Source organism: Podarcis erhardii (genome assembly GCF_964252035.2).
Source record: "Podarcis erhardii genome assembly, chromosome: 7".
NCBI classification, from domain to species: domain Eukaryota; kingdom Metazoa; phylum Chordata; class Lepidosauria; order Squamata; family Lacertidae; genus Podarcis; species Podarcis erhardii.
Genome location: NC_138511.1, coordinates 23,207,835 through 23,226,094, shown reverse-complemented (window position 1 = coordinate 23,226,094; position 18,260 = coordinate 23,207,835). Strand labels below are relative to the sequence as shown.

At 43.0% G+C, this 18,260-nt stretch overlaps 1 protein-coding gene and 1 long non-coding RNA gene across 9 annotated transcripts in view; one reads left to right on the top strand and one right to left on the bottom strand.

Moving 5' to 3' along the window:
• The window catches only part of MORN1 (MORN repeat containing 1), a 139,712-nt gene that overhangs the window by 61,856 nt on the left and 59,596 nt on the right, over window positions 1–18,260 (top strand). For 5 of the 8 annotated variants that reach the window (XM_081871110.1, XM_081871109.1, XM_081871108.1 and 2 more), the window contains exons 11-12: window positions 624–742; window positions 1,824–1,900. The exons of 1 other annotated variant lie outside the window; for it this stretch is intronic. In XM_081871110.1, the coding sequence (XP_081727236.1) occupies window positions 624–742; window positions 1,824–1,900 (196 nt within the window). Of the gene's footprint in view, window positions 1–623; window positions 743–1,823; window positions 1,901–3,730; window positions 3,797–4,898; window positions 5,188–18,260 lie in introns of those variants that run through there. 2 more of the 8 variants (XM_081871113.1, XM_081871111.1) reach the window with 2 other exon arrangements.
• On the bottom strand, window positions 9,222–16,971 carry LOC309347061. Its single transcript, XR_014158807.1, has 4 exons — window positions 16,170–16,971; window positions 12,138–12,282; window positions 10,082–11,976; window positions 9,222–9,726 (listed from the first exon to the last, which is right to left on the bottom strand). It is a non-coding gene; the product is annotated as an uncharacterized lncRNA (long non-coding RNA).

Below are 18,260 nucleotides of genomic sequence, written 5' to 3'. Positions count from 1 at the left end.
AACTGAAGTTACCATTCCACATTACAAATACCCAACTGGCAACCTATACGACCCAAATATAACATGACTTCCATGTCAGCCTGAACCCAATTGTGAACGTTTCTGGGTTGCACGGAAGGACCATGCAAAAGTTTCATTGCTACAGATGGTCACACTCTTAATGCAGAGGCTGGAGTGCATCACCATGCCCATGAGAAACATATGAGTGTTGGCACATACATAGGGCTTCAATCCATACCTTGCAAGATAGTTGCTAAGAAAACTCTTGGTGGTGGGGAGAAGAGAACCAGGCATGGTGCCTTTTGTACTTTGGGGGAAGTGAGAGATGTCAACGTACTGAATTTTATAAATACTGTTGGAGATATTGCTAGAGTAAATCGCAGCTGCTGAGAGCTTAGGTACAACATCCTAATTTTCCATTCCACTGTTATATTCAAGGTGACTTTTATAAAGGGACCCAAAGCTTGCAATAGAGAGCCACAAGCATTTCTTGTGTCTTGTTTCATTTACCTTCCCCTGCAACAGACTTAATATTATTTATTTAAATTTTGATCACTCATTAAACACAACAGGAAAATAGATAGATGCTTCCCTTGACTATACATTGTTCTTTGTTTATATAGAAAATGAAAGTGGCTGTTTCCGAAGAGTTGAGCGTGGCTGTGCCATTTTCAGTAGCATCACCCTTGCACCTCTTCCAGGAGATCCTCGACCTGCTGTGCAGTCAGATGAGCCAAATGAAGTAAGGAAAGCCAGCTACACTTGTGGACACAACAGTTCACATCCACATTTCATTCCCATTTCATTATCTGCCAGTAGTTCAGATTGGAAGCTCCTCCTCCCTAACACCCAGAAGGAAGAATGTCTTACCTAGAAGTGGCTTGCTGAGCAGGGCAAAAAAACCTGCTACCCTAACTTCCTGGCAGGAAGGTCACCGTTGCTTATCAGCACTGCAGTGACCTCCCCACCAGCTCCCCCACCTCCAGGTAAGCTACAGCAACTCACCTCCCAGGAAGCTAGAGTATTGGCTCCACGAAACCTGCCTCAAAGAGTGCACAGCAGGTTCCAGTGATGGCACCTGCAGCCCCACCCCCTTCAAAACATTCTGGTATGGTGCTTCATACAATGCAGAGTTCTCGCTGTTCCCACCGATACTCTAGGCAACTGTGTGAAATTAAATGACTACTAGACCCAGTGTCCTGGTGTTTCTCCAAATGTTTCTCAGATCACTGCTTGTTGCCGCTGCCCCCCAAATAAGTCAAAAGAGGAGGGGACCCACAAAAGAGCTCTTACCCCATGGCCTCTCAAAATTGAAGCCAACCTCACCAGATGCATACATACATACATAGCAACTTTATTTGCATTAGCCATTAGCCATAGCAATAAAATAAAATACAGTGTACTGAGGATAGAGCTAAATGCTTAGCTATACAAAAGACATTCTAGAGCAGCGGTTCTCAACCTGTGGGTCCCCAGATGTTGTTGGACTACAACTCCCATCATCCCTGAGCTCTGGCCTTGCTAGCTAGGGGTGATGGGAGTTGTAGTTCAACAACATCTGGGGACCCACAGGTTGAGAAAGGCTGTTCTAGAGGTTTACATCAGTACAAATGGGGTTCAGGATCTTATAGCATGTGCAATCCCTTATGCTTGCCCTAAGAAGACATGTTCTGTGGAGCCAGCATAGTGTGTGGGTAGATGGCGGAACTTGGGAACATGAGTTCAGAACCCTGGTTAGTCATAAAGCTCACTGGGAGACCTTGAACCAGATCTTGATCTCTCCCATATTTAGAATTTATTATCTAAACCTCTTACTCATGCAGAAAGGGGGCAAAAAGGCAAGTGTCAAGACCATTGCAGAGAAAATGACTGCTTCCCAGGAGACGGTTGGAGATAGCAGGTATGTTCCATCTCCCACTTCTCATATGGATGCTTTTTCATTCATCTCTGTGATCCTGTGATCCCTCTGTGATCAATTCCCTGCCCCTGCCCCTCCCCCTGCCCCTACACCTACCCCATCCCCACAACATAAGTATTCATTTATTTCTAAACCTCCTTAGATGCCTTTCCAGTTATATGGTTCTCTATGCAACTTTCAGGGTAATGTGTTAATTGCCTTATAGACTGAAGGGTCCCATGGTGATTGCAAAATAAAAACATGAATCAGTTGTGTGATGCGGCTGTAGAAAAATCTAATGCAGTTTTAGGTTGCATTAATAGAGCCATAATTTCCAAGTGGCAGGCAGTAAGAATTCCACTTTATTGTTGAAGGAGGTTGAAGGAAATCATGAACATCCACAGAGGTACGAAAGCAGCTGGATGAGGCATAATCTCTAGATTCCCAGTTTTCAGTTCCTGCCTTCCTATCTATCTAATCTATATCTATCTATCTATCTATCTATCTATCTATCTATCTATCATCTATCTAAAAAAAAGCAAGTTTCTACCCTTTGTAGAACCTGAGATATGAGGCAATCCATACAGGTCATGGTCTCCTCATTTGTTTTATGAGAAATTAGCCTACACTTACCTTTCAGTGTTCTTAGCAGGGAGGCTGGTCAGCTTCTTCAACCCATGAATTTCAGAACCCCCACAACAACATCCCCCATAGCTATCCTAACCCCATATGCATATGCATTGATTTTCACTTAATCAGACTGCCTCTGGAGTGGCTAACCAGTCCCTCTTCTGCTAACCATTCTGCTGTTCACAACAGAGCCAATCATCACCCATCACTATGTGTGGCCAGCAGGTCCCACACGTATCTCCAGGGGGGGAAATGAACTTTAAGGGGGGCAATGACATACAAACACTCTTCCATAGAAAAGGCTAAGGTAGGGTGTCAGGACTTTACACTCCTCCTTCTTTCCTCCCCCCCCCCCTTCTGATTGGTAACATGTAGCCAGAAAGGAGTCCTGGAGTCAAAGGACATTATGAATGGCCCCAACCTGCAAGCTGTAGGTGATTGAGATATTTACATCTTTCCCTGGAAGTCATCACACAGATGGAGTTACTGCAGTCAGTGAAAGAGCAGATGAGGGAGTGAAACTCAACTGACACCAGGCGGAACTTGTTCTGGCTATTGTGTTTCAGTCCAGTTTATTTCAGCAATTCATGGAGGCTTGGGATGCAGTGGAGGTGGGATGAAAAGAGAAAGAATGTCAATGGCAACCGCAGAGTAGAGTGGGGGGGCATTCTATCCTTCCTCCCCTTAGTTACATTTAAGAGGTAGCTGCCCAGAGCGGCTGGGGCAACTCAGTCAGGTGGGCAGAGTAAAAATAATAAATTTATTTAATTATTATAGTTGAGGGATTTTTATTCTTGTTCTGGCATACTAGAAAAAGAGACATAGCTCTCTTGAGCTTTGTCAGCTTCGTGAGTTGTTGTTGTTTTCCCCCTCCCTTGGTTTGTATTGTGGCTTCAAAACATTGCTGGTGTGTTTGTGTTCTTATTAAAAATGAGCCTTGCGATTCTCCGTAGCATTTCCTGGAGTGGAGGTTTCCATGGAGACTCTACTCCAGGAAATGCCTTGGTTTGCATTTTCAAAGAACCCTTGTCGCTCCCCAGCCTTGCCCGACAGATGTTTGTGTTCTTAAGAAAGAGTTTTGGAGTTGTGATTTTCCGTACTGGGTTTCCCTGGAGTCTAAACTAGTGTGCAAAACTAGCAACTACAGTCAAAGCCCACCTGCATAACTCTACAATATCCTGTATCTGTCGGTCTTTGAAACAGATACATTCTGATGCTAGTTAAACATTGAAGAGCTGGCTTTCCTCCTTGCCACGGGCATGTGAAGAGGTGTGTGTGCGTTGCAACCATGTAGAACACAAAGACCCCAATTGTTTATTTCAGGAAGCATTCTAACAGAACATAGATGTGTCGGAAGCTGCCTTATATTGAGTCAGACCATTGTCCACCTGGGTCCCCATTTTCCACACTGACTGGCCATGGCTTGCCAGGATTTCAGTCAGGGTACAATTCTTAGCCCTGTGTGGATATGCCAGGAACCTTTTGCATACAAAGCAGATGTTCTACTGAACTATGGTTCCATTTACTTTGCTGTAAATGATGCTGGGGAAGAGATTCATATGTGTGGTACAAAACTACATGGAAATAACATCAAATATTGTCTGGCACAGCCCCTGGTACCCTAGATTTCTCCAATTATTAAGAAAATTATGAATCAGTTTATCTAACAAGATATACTGTTACCCACAGAGAACTGTATTATTTTTCCAGAAATGTTGGTATCATTCTAATGTGTAAGAAAGGAGATGTTTGAGTGCTCAAATCAGGAGAAATGCCCCTTCTCAAATGACAAACTGTTTCCAATAAACCTATGCCAATTCCTTCAAGTTCTCAAGCATACTTTTGATTTTCACAGAGTTACTATTGGGTGGTTTGGAGCACCCCAAAATCCTGTGCCTGATAAATGAAGATTCTGTGTATGTGTATGTGTATGTTTATGTGTATGTGTGTGAAGTCCAACCATATCTGGAGGGCACCACATTGATTAGTGCTGCCTTAGCCATGCATTAAGATCTGTAGGGGAGGCTCTACTAATAGTTCCATCCTTTAACTGAGTCACAATAGGGTCTTCTCAGTCATGGCTCTTGATTTGTGGGATTCCCTCCTGCTAGAAATGGTCTCACTCGCCTCATTGAGGTAATGTTCTGTTCAGCATATGAGGGTTGACGAGTTGATTGTGGTGTTTCTTACGTATTGTGGTGGTGCTGATTTCCCCTATGACATGCATTCAGTTTGCGGTTTTATTTCTGATGTTTTATTTTTATTATTTTATTGTCAATTGTTCACTGCTCCAAGAACTTTTGTGGAAGGGCGGTCTGCAAATACAGTAAATAATAATTTCTCTTTCTCATCATATCTTCTTGCTTTCCAGCTCCTGCTTTCTCTTTTCTTTGATTGCAGGTTTGGTTGGGACTTTCTGTTTCTTTTTGTGTCTCTCAAAACAGAAGCAACTACAGCAACATGAAAATGGATTGTTTAAAGCATCTTTATTGTCCTCTTCCTCTGTGCACTTCAGGATGTGGTGTCCCTTTTATCCTTGAAATAACCCTGCAAAATAGTTAGGCAGAGAGTGAGAGAGCGCACCAAAGCATCACCTACTAAGCTTTGTGGCTTGAACCCAGGAATCTGCACTCTAAATCTAACCACTGGACCACACTCAACCCTTTGTTTTACTACTTCTTTCTGATACTGCTGCAGTAGCATTCCCTTCCGTTTTGGCTGCAGAAAATACAGTATATCAGTGCAGTTAATTACTGTCAGAAGCACTATGCAACTTCCTAAGATTATGAGACACGTATTGCTGATAAGAACAGTTCAACAGTGGCACCAATTACTTTGCTGGGGGCTGAGGTCTTCAAGCAAAGTCTGGGCTGCTATCTCTTCAGGGTGCTCTTGCTCTGAATTTCCTGCATCAACCAAAGAGCCAGACTTTATTAGTCTTCCTCAACTTGGTGCCCTATAGATATTTTGAACTAGAATGACCATCATCCTTGACCATTGGCCATGCTGGCTGGGATTGATGGGAGCTTGGGTTCAAAATATGGAGGATATGGGGTTGGGGAATGTTTGACTAGATGTCCTAAAAGGTTCCCCCCAACTCTTTGGTTACCATCTAGTCCAGCATTCCCCAAACCCATATCCTCCATGACTCTCTGCAAGGGCCTAATGAGCTGCTTGCCATGTATGTTTGTGAAAATTTTCTATATTTTTACTACCTGGCCATCTCTCTGCAACAGTCCTTCACCACCCAATTTAAGATCCTTTGTTTGGATGTTAAATAGAAAGCTCAGCTTTCAGATGCGAGGTGTAGCACATAGCCCTAGCCACATTTGCTGAAATTTGCTGCACTGTGTGGCTGGAACATGGATCAAGTGTGTGGGAGGGGTTGAAAAATGTAGAGATGAAAAAAATTGATCAAGCTTAAAGTGTGGCTTTTAACAAACAAGGGACACTTCAGATCACAGTGATTGGCAGTAGAGAAATTAATTCCTGGAGTGGGGACACACGAACAGAGAAACAGACCAGACAAGAAAGGAGGAGGAAGAAAGGCAGACAAGAAAGGAGGAGGAGTGGCGTTATATGTCAGGGATGTGTATACCTGTGAAGAGATCCAAGATTTAGAACCTCAAAGCCAAAGTGAGAGCATTTGGGTCAAAATTAAGGGAGAGAAGAATAACAGGGACCTCATTGTGGGAGTTTACTATAGATCCCCAAGCCAAACGGAGGACATAGATGATGCCTTCCTGGAACAGATGGCCAAGCATGCAAAAGGAAGGGAGATAGTAGTAATGGGGGACTTCAATTACCCGGATATTTGCTGGATGTCAAACTCAGCCAAGAGCATAAGGTCAAACAGATTCCTCACTGGCCTTGCAGACAACTTCATTGTCCAGAAAGTGGGAGAAGCAACAAGAGGAACAGCCATTTTAGATCTGGTCCTAACCAATGTTGATGACCTGGTTAGTGGGGTAGAAGTGGAAGGATCATTAGGCGCGAGTGATCATGCTCTTCTGAAGTTTACTATACAGCGGAAAGGAGCAGCCAAGCATACTAGGACTCAATTTCTTGACTTTAAGAAAGCCGACTTCATAAAACTTAGGGAAGTGCTGGGTGAGATCCCATGGACAGTAATACTAAAAGGAAAGGGAGTTCATGATGGCTGGGAGTTTGTTAAGAGGGAGATAGTAAAAGCACAACTTCAGGCAATACCAATGAGACGGAAACATAGAAGGTGCCTAAAGAAGCCAGGGTGGCTATCTAAAGAACTTTTAACTGAGTTAAGATTAAAAAAGGATTTGTACAAAAAATGGAAAAGGGGGGAAACCACCAAAGAGGAATTCAAACAAATAGCCAGCACGTGTAGACACAAAGTCAGAAAAGCTAAAGCACAGAATGAACTCAGGCTTGCTAGAGAGGTTAAAAGCAACAAAAAAGGCTTTTATGGGTATGTTCGTAGCAAAAGGAAGAACAAAGAAACAGTGGGGTCGCTCAGAGGAGAAGATGGTGAAATGCAAACAGGGGATACCGAAAGGGCTGAACTCCTCAATGCCTTCTTTGCCTCAGTCTTCTCCGATAAAGAAAACAATGCCCGACCTGAAGAATTTGGAGCAAATGATTCAGCAGAGGAAACACAGCCCAGAATAACTAAGGAGATAGTACAAGAATACTTGGCTAGTTTAGATGTATTCAAGTCTCCAGGGCCAGATGAACTGCATCCAAGAGTATTAAAAGAACAGGCAGATGTGATCTCAGAACCACTGGCACTCATCTTTGAGAATTCCTGGAGAACAGGCGAAGTCCCGGCAGACTGGAGGAGGGCAAATGTTGTCCCTATTTTCAAAAAGGGGAAAAGAGAGGACCCAAATAATTACCGCTCAGTCAGTCTGACATCAATACCAGGGAAGATTCTGGAGCAGATCATTAAACAAACATGCTGTGATCACCAATAGTCAGCATGGATTTCTGAAAAATAAGTCATGTCAGACTAACCTGATCTCGTTTTTTGACAGAAGTACAAGCCTGGTAGATGAAGGGAACGCAGTGGATGTAGTCTACCTTGATTTCAGCAAGGCATTTGACAAGGTGCCCCATGATATTCTTGTAAAGAAGCTGGTAAAATGCGGACTTGACTATGCTACCACTCAGTGGATTTGTAACTGGCTGACTGACCGAACCCAAAGGGTGCTCATCAATGGTTCCTCTTCATCCTGGAGAAGAGTGACTAGTGGGGTGCCACAGGGTTCTGTCTTGGGCCCGGTCTTATTCAACATCTTTATCAACGACTTGGATGATGGACTCAAGGGCATCCTGATCAAATTTGCAGATGACACCAAACTGGGAGGGGTGGCTAACACCCCAGAGGACAGGATCACACTTCAAAACGACCTTGACAGATTAGAGAACTGGGCCAAAACAAACAAGATGAATTTTAACAGGGAGAAATGTAAAGTATTGCACTTGGGCAAAAAAAAAATGAGAGGCACAAATACAAGATGGGTGACACCTGGCTTGAGAGCAGTACATGTGAAAAGGATCTAGGAGTCTTGGTTGACCACAAACTTGACATGAGCCAACAGTGTGACGCGGCAGCTAAAAAAGCCAATGCAATTCTGGGCTGCATCAATAGGAGTATAGCATCTAGATCAAGGGAAGTAATAGTGCCACTGTATTCTGCTCTGGTCAGACCTCACCTGGAGTACTGTGTCCAGTTCTGGGCACCACAGTTCAAGAAGGACACTGACAAACTGGAACGTGTCCAGAGGAGGGCAACCAAAATGGTCAAAGGCCTGGAAACGATGCCTTATGAGGAACGGCTAAAGGAGCTGGGCATGTTTAGCCTGGAGAAGAGGAGGTTAAGGGGTGATATGATAGCCATGTTCAAATATATAAAAGGATGTCACATAGAGGAGGGAGAAAGGTTGTTTTCTGCTGCTCCAGAGAAGCGGACACAGAGCAATGGTTCCAAACTACAAGAAAAAAGATTCCACCTAAACATTAGGAGGAACTTCCTGACAGTGAGAGCTGTTCGACAGTGGAATTTGCTGCCAAGGAGTGTGGTGGAGTCTCCTTCTTTGGAGGTCTTTAAGCAGAGGCTTGACGACCATATGTCAGGAGTACTCTGATGGCGTTTCCTGCTTGGCAGGGGGTTGGACTCGATGGCCCTTGTGGTCTCTTCCAACTCTATGATTCTATGAACATCACGTTTATGCCTACTGTGGTAAATACCTCTATGCACCTACTGAAATTCCAAGAATCTTAAAGAAGTGATCGCAGCTTAAGAACACCATCTCCCCCCCGCCCCTAAAATACCCAAATATTAGCTTGGTTGAGGCTTAAAAGGAAGCCAGTGCCACACAAAAAATGGAAACTAAGATTTTGCAGTTTGAATTACATCTTATAGAAGCTGGCCAGCAGCATTATTTCGGACATCCCAGAGGTTTCTAATTCCCACTAACAGAGAGAGTCCTCTGCAGTATTTGAGGACCCACTGTGACCAGCCGGCTACACACTCTGATGATAAAGTTTCTCAACTTTGGAGTGACCTTGACTCCACAGTTCTTGTAGTTTCAGATTTACCCAGTGCCAGAGTTGGTGGTGTGTTGTGGGATCAGTTTCAACTTTTGCAGTCAGCTGATGTGGACAAGGTGCTACAGGTATGCAGTCTGGGGTTTCCCCCCGGATTTAGATTTGTAGACACTCTGGCAAGAAGCACCTTTTACCAACTGCACCTGCTACAACAGCTATGGCCGTTCCTGGGCGGAGAGAGCTTGACCACAGTAGTTCATGCTTCGGTGCCTCAAATATTAGATCACAGCAATGTGCTTTACGTGAAGCTTCCCTTCCATTTGATCCAGAAGCTGCAGTTAGTGTATAATGCTGCAGCACGACTACTGACAGGAGTGAGACCTTGTCAGCATATAGCACCTCTACTCAGAGATCTGCACTGGGCCAAGTTTAAGTTGTTAATATTAGTATATAAAGGCATCAATTGCTTGGAGTCAGTTTACTTGTAGGATTGCCTTTCTTCGTATGTGCCCACTCAACGGCTTTGATCTGTGGAACTTACACCGTTACAAGTGCCACACAATATTCATTATGCACTTGCAAGAAATGGATATTTTAGTGTGGCAGCCCCTATACTTCAGGAACTACCGGCATATTGACATCAGGCAAATGCCTCACTGTAGTCTTTCTGGCAACTGTTTACAGTGGTGCCTCGCAAGACGAAATTAATCCGTTCCGCGATTCTCTTCGTCTAGCGGTTTTTTCGTCTTGCGAAGCAAGCCCATTGACAGCTTAGCGGATTAGCGCTATTAGCGGTCTAGCGGCTTTTAGCGATCAGCTGTTAAGCGGCTTATCAGCGGAACAGCTGATAAGCGGCTTAGCGGCTTAGGAAAGGGGGGGGAGCGGGAAAAACCCGCGGGAACTCGCAAGATTTTTTCGCCTTGCAAAGCAACCCCCTAGAGAAATTCGTTTAGCGAAGCGCCTCCAAAACGGAAAACCCTTTCGTCTAGCGGGTTTTCCGTCTTGCGAGGCGTTCGTCTTGCGGGGCACCACTGTATAACATTTTTGTTTAGGCAAGCCTAGCCAGGCACATAGAAATTGATGTGCTTTCATATTTTTTAGTTTACAGCTGATTTTAATTGCTTTTAAAATATTACATGTTTTTAATTGATCATTTTAAAACTTATTGTTAGCCACTTATTGTTTCAGTCAAGTGGTATATAATTTTTGTTACATAAATAAGATTTTCTAGCCACGACATTATCTGTCACAGTCAGGTTCTCGTGTAGGGATGCTCTAGAAATTTGTTCTTTGCAGATTTTTATAATTGCCTTGAACTGATACACACATCCCAATCTAATCTCTGAATCAGAATGCAGTTCTCCAGATTTCACCTATGACTTTTGCAATGCTGTTCTCATATTTTTTTTAAAAAATGAACCCAAAATGCATATAAAAATGTTCACTTTAGGATAAATTACATTTGAAAATGCATTCTTTGACAGTAAATTTAAAAATGGGTACTTTGTAATAATGATAATAATAATAAAGTTCAATAATACTTAAAATATGAAATTTTGTGTGGCACTCAGCAGGGAGAATGATGGGGACAAAACTAGTACTAGCTGTTATCATTTCTGCCTTTGTCTGTCATTGGTTGTGGCTTCACCTACTTTTTGCCTCCTTGTACAGTGGTACCTCAGGTTAAGTACTTAATTTGTACCGGAAGTCCATTCTTAACCTAAAACTGTTCTTAACCTGAAGCACCACTTTAGCTAATGGGGCCTCCTGCTGCTGCCGCGCCGCTGGAGCACGATTTCTGTTCTCATCCTGAAGCAAAGTTCTTAACCTGAGGTACTATTTCTGGGTTAGCAGAGTCTGTAACCTGAAGCGTATGTAACCTGAAGCGTATGTAACCCGAGGTACCACTGTATTCTGTATACCAGTCTCAATGGGCATCAGCCCCCAGTGGACTACTTCAGTTCTATAGCCACATCAAGTCCACCAGTCCTCTCTAAACAGCTTGCCAAGTCTTGTCAAGTTGTTGCTGAAGGGATCAACATATTTTTTCTAATATCCTGCTTCAGATCGCAAACAGGGACTCACATGACTGAATGCTCTGACATAAACAAGCAAAAAGCTTAGGCTTGAACCTTTCACTCTGATATACTTCATATCTAAGTGGAGGGAAGTTTTCTATGAAGAAGCATTCTGTCGTGCATTGCATGGGGTTTGGACTAGATGATCCTTGTGGTCCCTTCCAACTCTACAATTCTATGATTCTATTCGTTTCCCTGTATGCACTTTGGCAGACACTGGTACAGTAGGCGTTAACTTTGAGGCAGCTAGGCTGGAGCTGACTCCTCTAAACTTTCAAGTAACACTGTTGTACACTGCTCCTAAGCCTTTGACAGGGTTAAGAACTTAGGAAGCTGCCTTACAATGAGTCTGACCAATGGCTCTTCTAGTTTTATATATGTTAAAGGTAATGTAAGTTGAGTGGTGAACGTGCACAACAACCAGAATAGGGAATTGGGCACACTTTCCAGCCAATATGCATACTCTCCAACAGGCCTTGGGGAATGTGCACATCTCAATGGCACTTTGGAGGAAAGTGCATGACTCCCTTTTCATAAACAGATTATCTGCACATTCTCCATGAAACCTGGTAAATGTGCACAGGGGGGAGCTGCTATGCATATTAACTGTTCAACTTACATTGCGCCTAAGATATACAGTGACAAGCAGCAGCTCTGCAAGTTTTCAGATGGATGCCAGGATTGAATGTGGGACTTCGTTCATGCAAAACTAGATCCTTTACGACTGATCTATGGTCCTTCCAAAAGGGTTAAAACTGTGCCATTTTCTTGTGCTGAAAGAAATCCCTTCCCCCATATACCTTACCTCCAGAATAAACCCAAAATATGAAGAATCAGCTCACAGTTCTACAGAAACATAAGCAAATATTAGGAGTAATTGCAATTTTTTGATTCAGAGCAGGACAACAGCAGAACGATTAGTCATTACAGTTCACTTCACAAGAATGAATGGCTGATGCTGCTACAATTATATTCCCTGCTCAGTGTGCGCACAAAAGGAAACTCACCAGGAAGATCTAATTAGTATCTCTTTAGCAGACACTACTTCTGTAGTAGCAGAAGTGAATGAAGAAGCCTCATTTTGGAGCAGGTGTCCAACTGGCTTTCCCTCTGTCTGTAAGGTGTACACAGGTACTTGGAGCTCTTGGTTTGCTTAATTAGGGAGACAAAGTAGTAATTTCCCTGATTTGTTTTACAGCAGTCTTACATCTGAAGGATCTCTGCTATTTATCACATCTAGCACTTTTTCTCTCTGTAAGGTTACCTGCATTCATCATCGCAACAGCCCCATTAAGAAGATAATCATCATTTCCATTTGAGGAAAGATGGGCCATTATGCTGCACAGCATCCATGGGCACCCACCTCAGTGAGAATTGCACTGTCGGTTTCTTTAGCTTTCAGGCAGTTGGAGGAGTACTATACTGTAGGCTGCATTTTCACAGATTGATGCTATGTATTGATTTCACTTGCAGCAGGGGATGGGGAACCTTCTACAGCTACTGGTGGGCAGGACCCTAATGGAAAAGTGGGTGGAGCAGCAAATGCAAATTTTACCATCATACAGAAGGCTGGTTTCTATACACAATCACACACCCCTTTCTATCCTCCACCCAGGCAAACAAGAAGCAGTATCAGACTTCAAGGACACTTTTCAGCCAGACTAAAATAGGGAGGGTGCAAAGCAGAGTCAATGAGGGGTGTAGCCTGGGAACATTCTAAGGACCAGATAGAGAGGCCTGGAGGGCCGCATATGCTCCCCCCTCCAGGCATTCCCTCAGAGCACCCACTAGAACTCTAGATTAACCCTATACTTGCCAAATACGCTGACAGTTAAAATGAAAATAAAGAGTATTCCTATTTTATATACAATCAGTCCAGGACAGTAAAATCCAATTCCTTTGGGACTGACATAGGGGCACCTCTTTGACGTGCTGTACCCTAAGAATGTCTTGGACTGAACATGGCTGAATGCCATCTTGTAGTAGACCATACTATTCTGGATGTATGAGTGTATGATTTGTGGGATCCCAAAGCTTATTTTGGGGTGCATATTCCTAGGTCTTTATTTGCTATCATCAGATGTCTTCACATGTTCCTGAGTATTGCACAAAAACAAAAACAAAATCGACTGGAGAAAAGAATTGCATACCTTGAAAGGTATGGTAATATGATACAGGGTATTCAGAAGCTTACTTTGGAGTTTGGGGACATATAAACCTTAGTTCTTTAAAAATGTTTTGATTGAGCTGAATTTTGAACTTTTGTGCAAATAAGGAACTATTAATCAACTTCAGTATTGTGTGAAATTTACACTTCTAGACCCCCACAAAAGGAACAGCAACATTTTATGTGTAGTACTCTCCTGAGTTCTTTACAGTATGGCTGTGGAATGTCTTCTAGAGAGGTGTTTGGAAACAGAAAAAGAAAAAAAGGGGGGGAGACACCACCAGTATCCTAAGAAGCAGAGCAGCCAAAATACTTCAGTTTTGCATAAACTGTTGTCCTTCTTCCCAATATTATAAATGAACCATGAGGTTTCAGGCAAAATGTAGGGCTGCAAATGTGCTTAGTTGAGATAATACTCAACAGACGGAGGAGGCACAGAGAAGGAACATAGTGGAGAGAGTGAAAGAATCCATCAGCCCTAGACAGTAATAGAGGGGAAGGAATCAGGTTGCAATGGAATGTGGTTGGGAAGATAAAAATCATTGGAAGAGCTGTCACCTACTTAAAAAACCTACATGTAGATTAGCTAGGCAATGCAATGTGGCAATGGAAGCATCTGTCACCATAGAAAATGGATCAGGAATACAAAATACTTTTTTTAAAAGCACACCCACATTTGGAGAGATAAATGAGGAGTCAATAAATAAATGAGAAGGGGAGAAATGTAAATAATGGCATAAGTGCTATCTAAAAATCAAAAGAAGGAATGTAGAATATCAGGAAGTTTAGACAGGCTCCAGCCAACCTTCTTTCTATCAATCTTTTCTATCAATCTTTTCTATCAACCTTTCTTTTTCTTCCCTCTGACGTGCTTCAGGGCACATCAAGATTGCATAGGCTTGCGTGCTTCCAGTCTTCAGGTCAAAGAGCATTCTTAAGCATCCACCCTTACAGACTACCATTTAGAAACATCATTTTCTCTTGCTTGAAGTCCCTGATCATTCAGAGGTATGTCAGCTGACTACCTTTGATTTCCCAAACCTGCCAACTCATCAGCATCTCCTTTCTAACAATTGTAAAATGAAAAGTTAGGCTACTGTAGACTGCTGGCTTTGGGGCCATCTGCAGCCATAGCTGAATCCCGATCTGGAGGCTGCATTCCTTGGAAATAAAATTCTATTGATTAGACAGTGGGTGAAGATCAGGCTCCACACCTGGCCAACCCAGAGGCTTCATTGTGCCTGCCAGTCACAGCAGCTGATGCTGCGTAAGAACATAAGAAGAACCATGCTGGATCAGGCCAAAGGCCCATCTAGTTCAGCATCCTAATCTATCAGTGGTCAACCAGGAGCCCCAGTGGGAATACCAACAAGCCAGACATGAATGCAGCAGCACTCTCCTTACTTGTGATTCTCTATCCAGCGGTATTCAGAGGCCTCCAACAATGCAGGAAGAACATAGCCATTGTTGCCAGCAGCCATTAATGGCCTCACCTTCCATGAATTTGCACAGTCCTCTTAAAGCTGTCCAAGTTGGTAGCCATCACTACTTAGCCAATTCCACTGCTTAACCATGTGCTTTGTGAAGAAGTAATTTGGTGTGTCCTGAATCTTCCCACATTCATTGTTGTTGGATGCTCCTGGGTTTTTCGTATGAGCAGGAGAAAAACATTTCCCCGTCCACTTTCTCCACACCATGTATGTTTTACATTTCTGTCATGTCCCCTCTTACTTGCCTTTTCTCTAAACTAAAAAAGAAGAAGCCCCAGTTGAGTCTATCTTCATCTAAAAGGCTGTGGGCCTAGGAAGTGCGGGGACTGGGAGTTGCTATCCCTCTCCATTACATTTGTGTCTGAAAGACTACACCCTCGGTATGTTCATTTGGTTCTCATTACTTTCCAGCTAAGGATGGAGTAAGCAGCCTAATCCTGTCACATTTCAGTTTTGCTGGAGTTCAGTCACAGGTCTGCCTTGTCCCATTTTCTGCAGACCTTTTTTGTTTGTTTGTAAGAAAGCACAAAAAAAATGTGTTTAGATTTTACACATTTTGTACCTTCTCCATAAAATACACATTTAGGGGGGTGTTCAACTAAGTTCTACTCAGAGTAGACCTATTGAAATAATAGACTTAAGCTAGTAATGTCCATTAATATTAATGGGTCTACTTTGAGTAGGATTAACATTGAATACAGCCCTTTGGGTGTATTTTTTTATGGGAAAGGTTTTTAAAATAATTATTATTATTATTTATGTGATAAAGTGCAAGGCTTCCAAGAAGAACAAAGAGAACCAAACCAGAGACAATTACAACTTAATTCATATAAACATTCAATATGTGTACAATTACTACTCCCAGCTCAATATATATTGAGGTATGTATATATAAAGCTATATTTATACATTTTTCATCAAAACTTTGTGAGCCCATTAAAGTCCAACTTTTTTTTTATTTGCCATAAACAGCATCCAAAACTCCAGTGAAGTTGGGGTTTGCCTTCCAACCCACAAGGAAGTTATTCTGACTGGTTCAGTCCCATGTGGAAAGCAAACTAAACCCATTCTTCTTCCAGCCCTAATTCCAGCCCTGCGCCTCAAAAGAGAAGGGAGAGCAGCTTGCTCACAAGAGGAGAGAATGAGGGCTGCCATTTCTCTTCAGGGTACCTGCTCTGGCTCTGTGAAGGCAAAAACACAGGCAAGAGCAACATCACAGGGCTGAGATTAAAAAAAAAAAAGGCGGGAAAACTGACACCTCATGGAGCCATTTTAGGGTTTGACTAACAATTCCTTCGCTGCTCTCTTGGTATCCATGGATTCTAGTTGCTGCAGGGTCATTGTTCTTGTTAATTAGGTAATTAATTACCTAATTTACATACCACGTATTTGCCAGTTGGTGGCTGCTGGAAAAGCAATGGACTAGTGGATGTGAAACTGTGGTCGAAGAAGGCCGCACTCCCTCATGGCATTCAAAATGGTGTCTGCTTGTGGTGAAGGGTTGCAGAGTGCCATGAACTGTGGCCTAACCATGCCAAGGATGGGCTTCTGCAGCTGAGAAGCTGCTATGTCCTTCTCTGGGGGCAAGGAAAAGGAGGTGAGGAGAGATGTGGAGCTGTTTGATCTCCCACTCCAAGCATGGGAAAGGGGGAAAGCTATGCACAGGATACTACGCCAGAAGAGAGGAAAGACTTGACTCCTCAGGGATGCTGTTTTTGCTTGGGATTCAGCTCACCGCCAAACCATGGCCCCAAGTCCCTGACTAAAATGGCACCCCTCTCTCCACAAACAAACAAGCACCTGAAGCAAAATTTGAATTCTTTCGCAGTAGTTCCGGATGCCAGAACCCAGCTGACTGTTAAATCATTGGGGGCTGGTCTGGGAGCTGAGGGAAAATGTTGCCACTAGCTGTTGTTCTTGCAACATGATGCATTTCCCAGAAGTAAAGACTGTCATAGGAACGCGGGAAGCTGCCTGATACTGAATCAGACGGTTGGTCCATCTTGCTCAGTCCTGCCTACACTGGCTGGCAGCATCTCTCCAGGATTTCAGACAGGGAATCTTTCCAAGCCCTGCCTGGAGGTGCCAGGAACTGAACCCAGCGTCTCCTGCAAGCAAAGTACTTGCTCTGCCACGGAGCATGTGTGAGAACATCCCACCCCAGAACCCCTAAGAAGCAAAATTTATGGTAAGTTCACATTTTCCTGTTCCCTTGTGCGTCTAAAGATGGCACTGTGACCTTTGCACACACTGGGTTCAAGCCTGAGAGTAGCTGTGGGGAACCTTTTTGGCCCTCTAAATGTTGCTGAACTACAGCTCCCATCAGCCCCAGCAAGCATGGCCAATTTATATTATTATTTATTAAATTGCTATGCCGATCTTCATCCAAAGATCAGTGGGCAGATTACAACATAAAAACCCTATCTATCTATCTATCTATCATCTAAACATAACAGCAAAGTGATGACAGTCATTCTGTGTTGTTTGTTTCCAGCACTCAGTATTCTGACATTTCCACTGAGCTATCGCAGTTGATAGATCTGTATCCCACAATGTTTGCCAAATCCCCAGCTCAGCCTTCTAAGTGCCCATCGTAACTGTGGAGTTAACGCCAGAGTCTAAATTTGATTGTGAGTTTAATTCATTTTGAACTGGCAGCTTGAATGAGAAACCTCTATAATCAATGCTAGTTCAATGTCTGGACCAAAGTTTAAGGCACGGAGGTCGCCTTGTGCACTTGTAGCTGTCTCTTGCATTGATCTTTTTCCTTTATAACCTACAGTAAGCATGCCGTTTGGCTCATTTATTAACCTCACCTACATATCAATCTTCGCCTGCGATGGCAGTTCTTCCGTTATCATCTGGTAGATTTCAGACAATGGAAGTGATTGAAACAGGAACTCCCACATTCCTAGGAAGATTAAGAGTGACACATCACCCTGTAATTTTGGGAGTTGTGCAATGGTTGTTCATTTGCATCAGAAGGGTAGGTGTGGATTGTGTTGCATTGTTCCATGTTATATATATATATTTAAAAAGAGAAGAAAAATAACTTCTGAAATATCTTCTTTGACTCATAGATATTACATATTCCTAATAAGTTATGGTGGCATAATTTTAGAAGCAGTAAGTTCTTTTCTCCAAACTAAAATGGAATGTCATTGCTATCTGCAAGGTTAAAGTTATGATGCCTTGTTGACTGTAGCTGCTGTACAGGAAGGGCCATAGAGCATCTGCTTTGCATTCAGAAAGTGCCAGGTTCAGTTCTGGACATCTCCAGATAGAACTGAGAGAATCCACTACTTGAAACTGGAGAGTTGCTGCCAGTCAGTGTCAGCAATATTGGGCTAGGTGGATGCAGATTAAGGCAGCTTGCTATGTTCTGAAAAGTTACTAGCCCCTGTGTTAATATATTTTGTATTAGCAAAACTGATTTTCTTTTTAAAGTCTGTGGCTGTTGTCCAGAAGCTCTC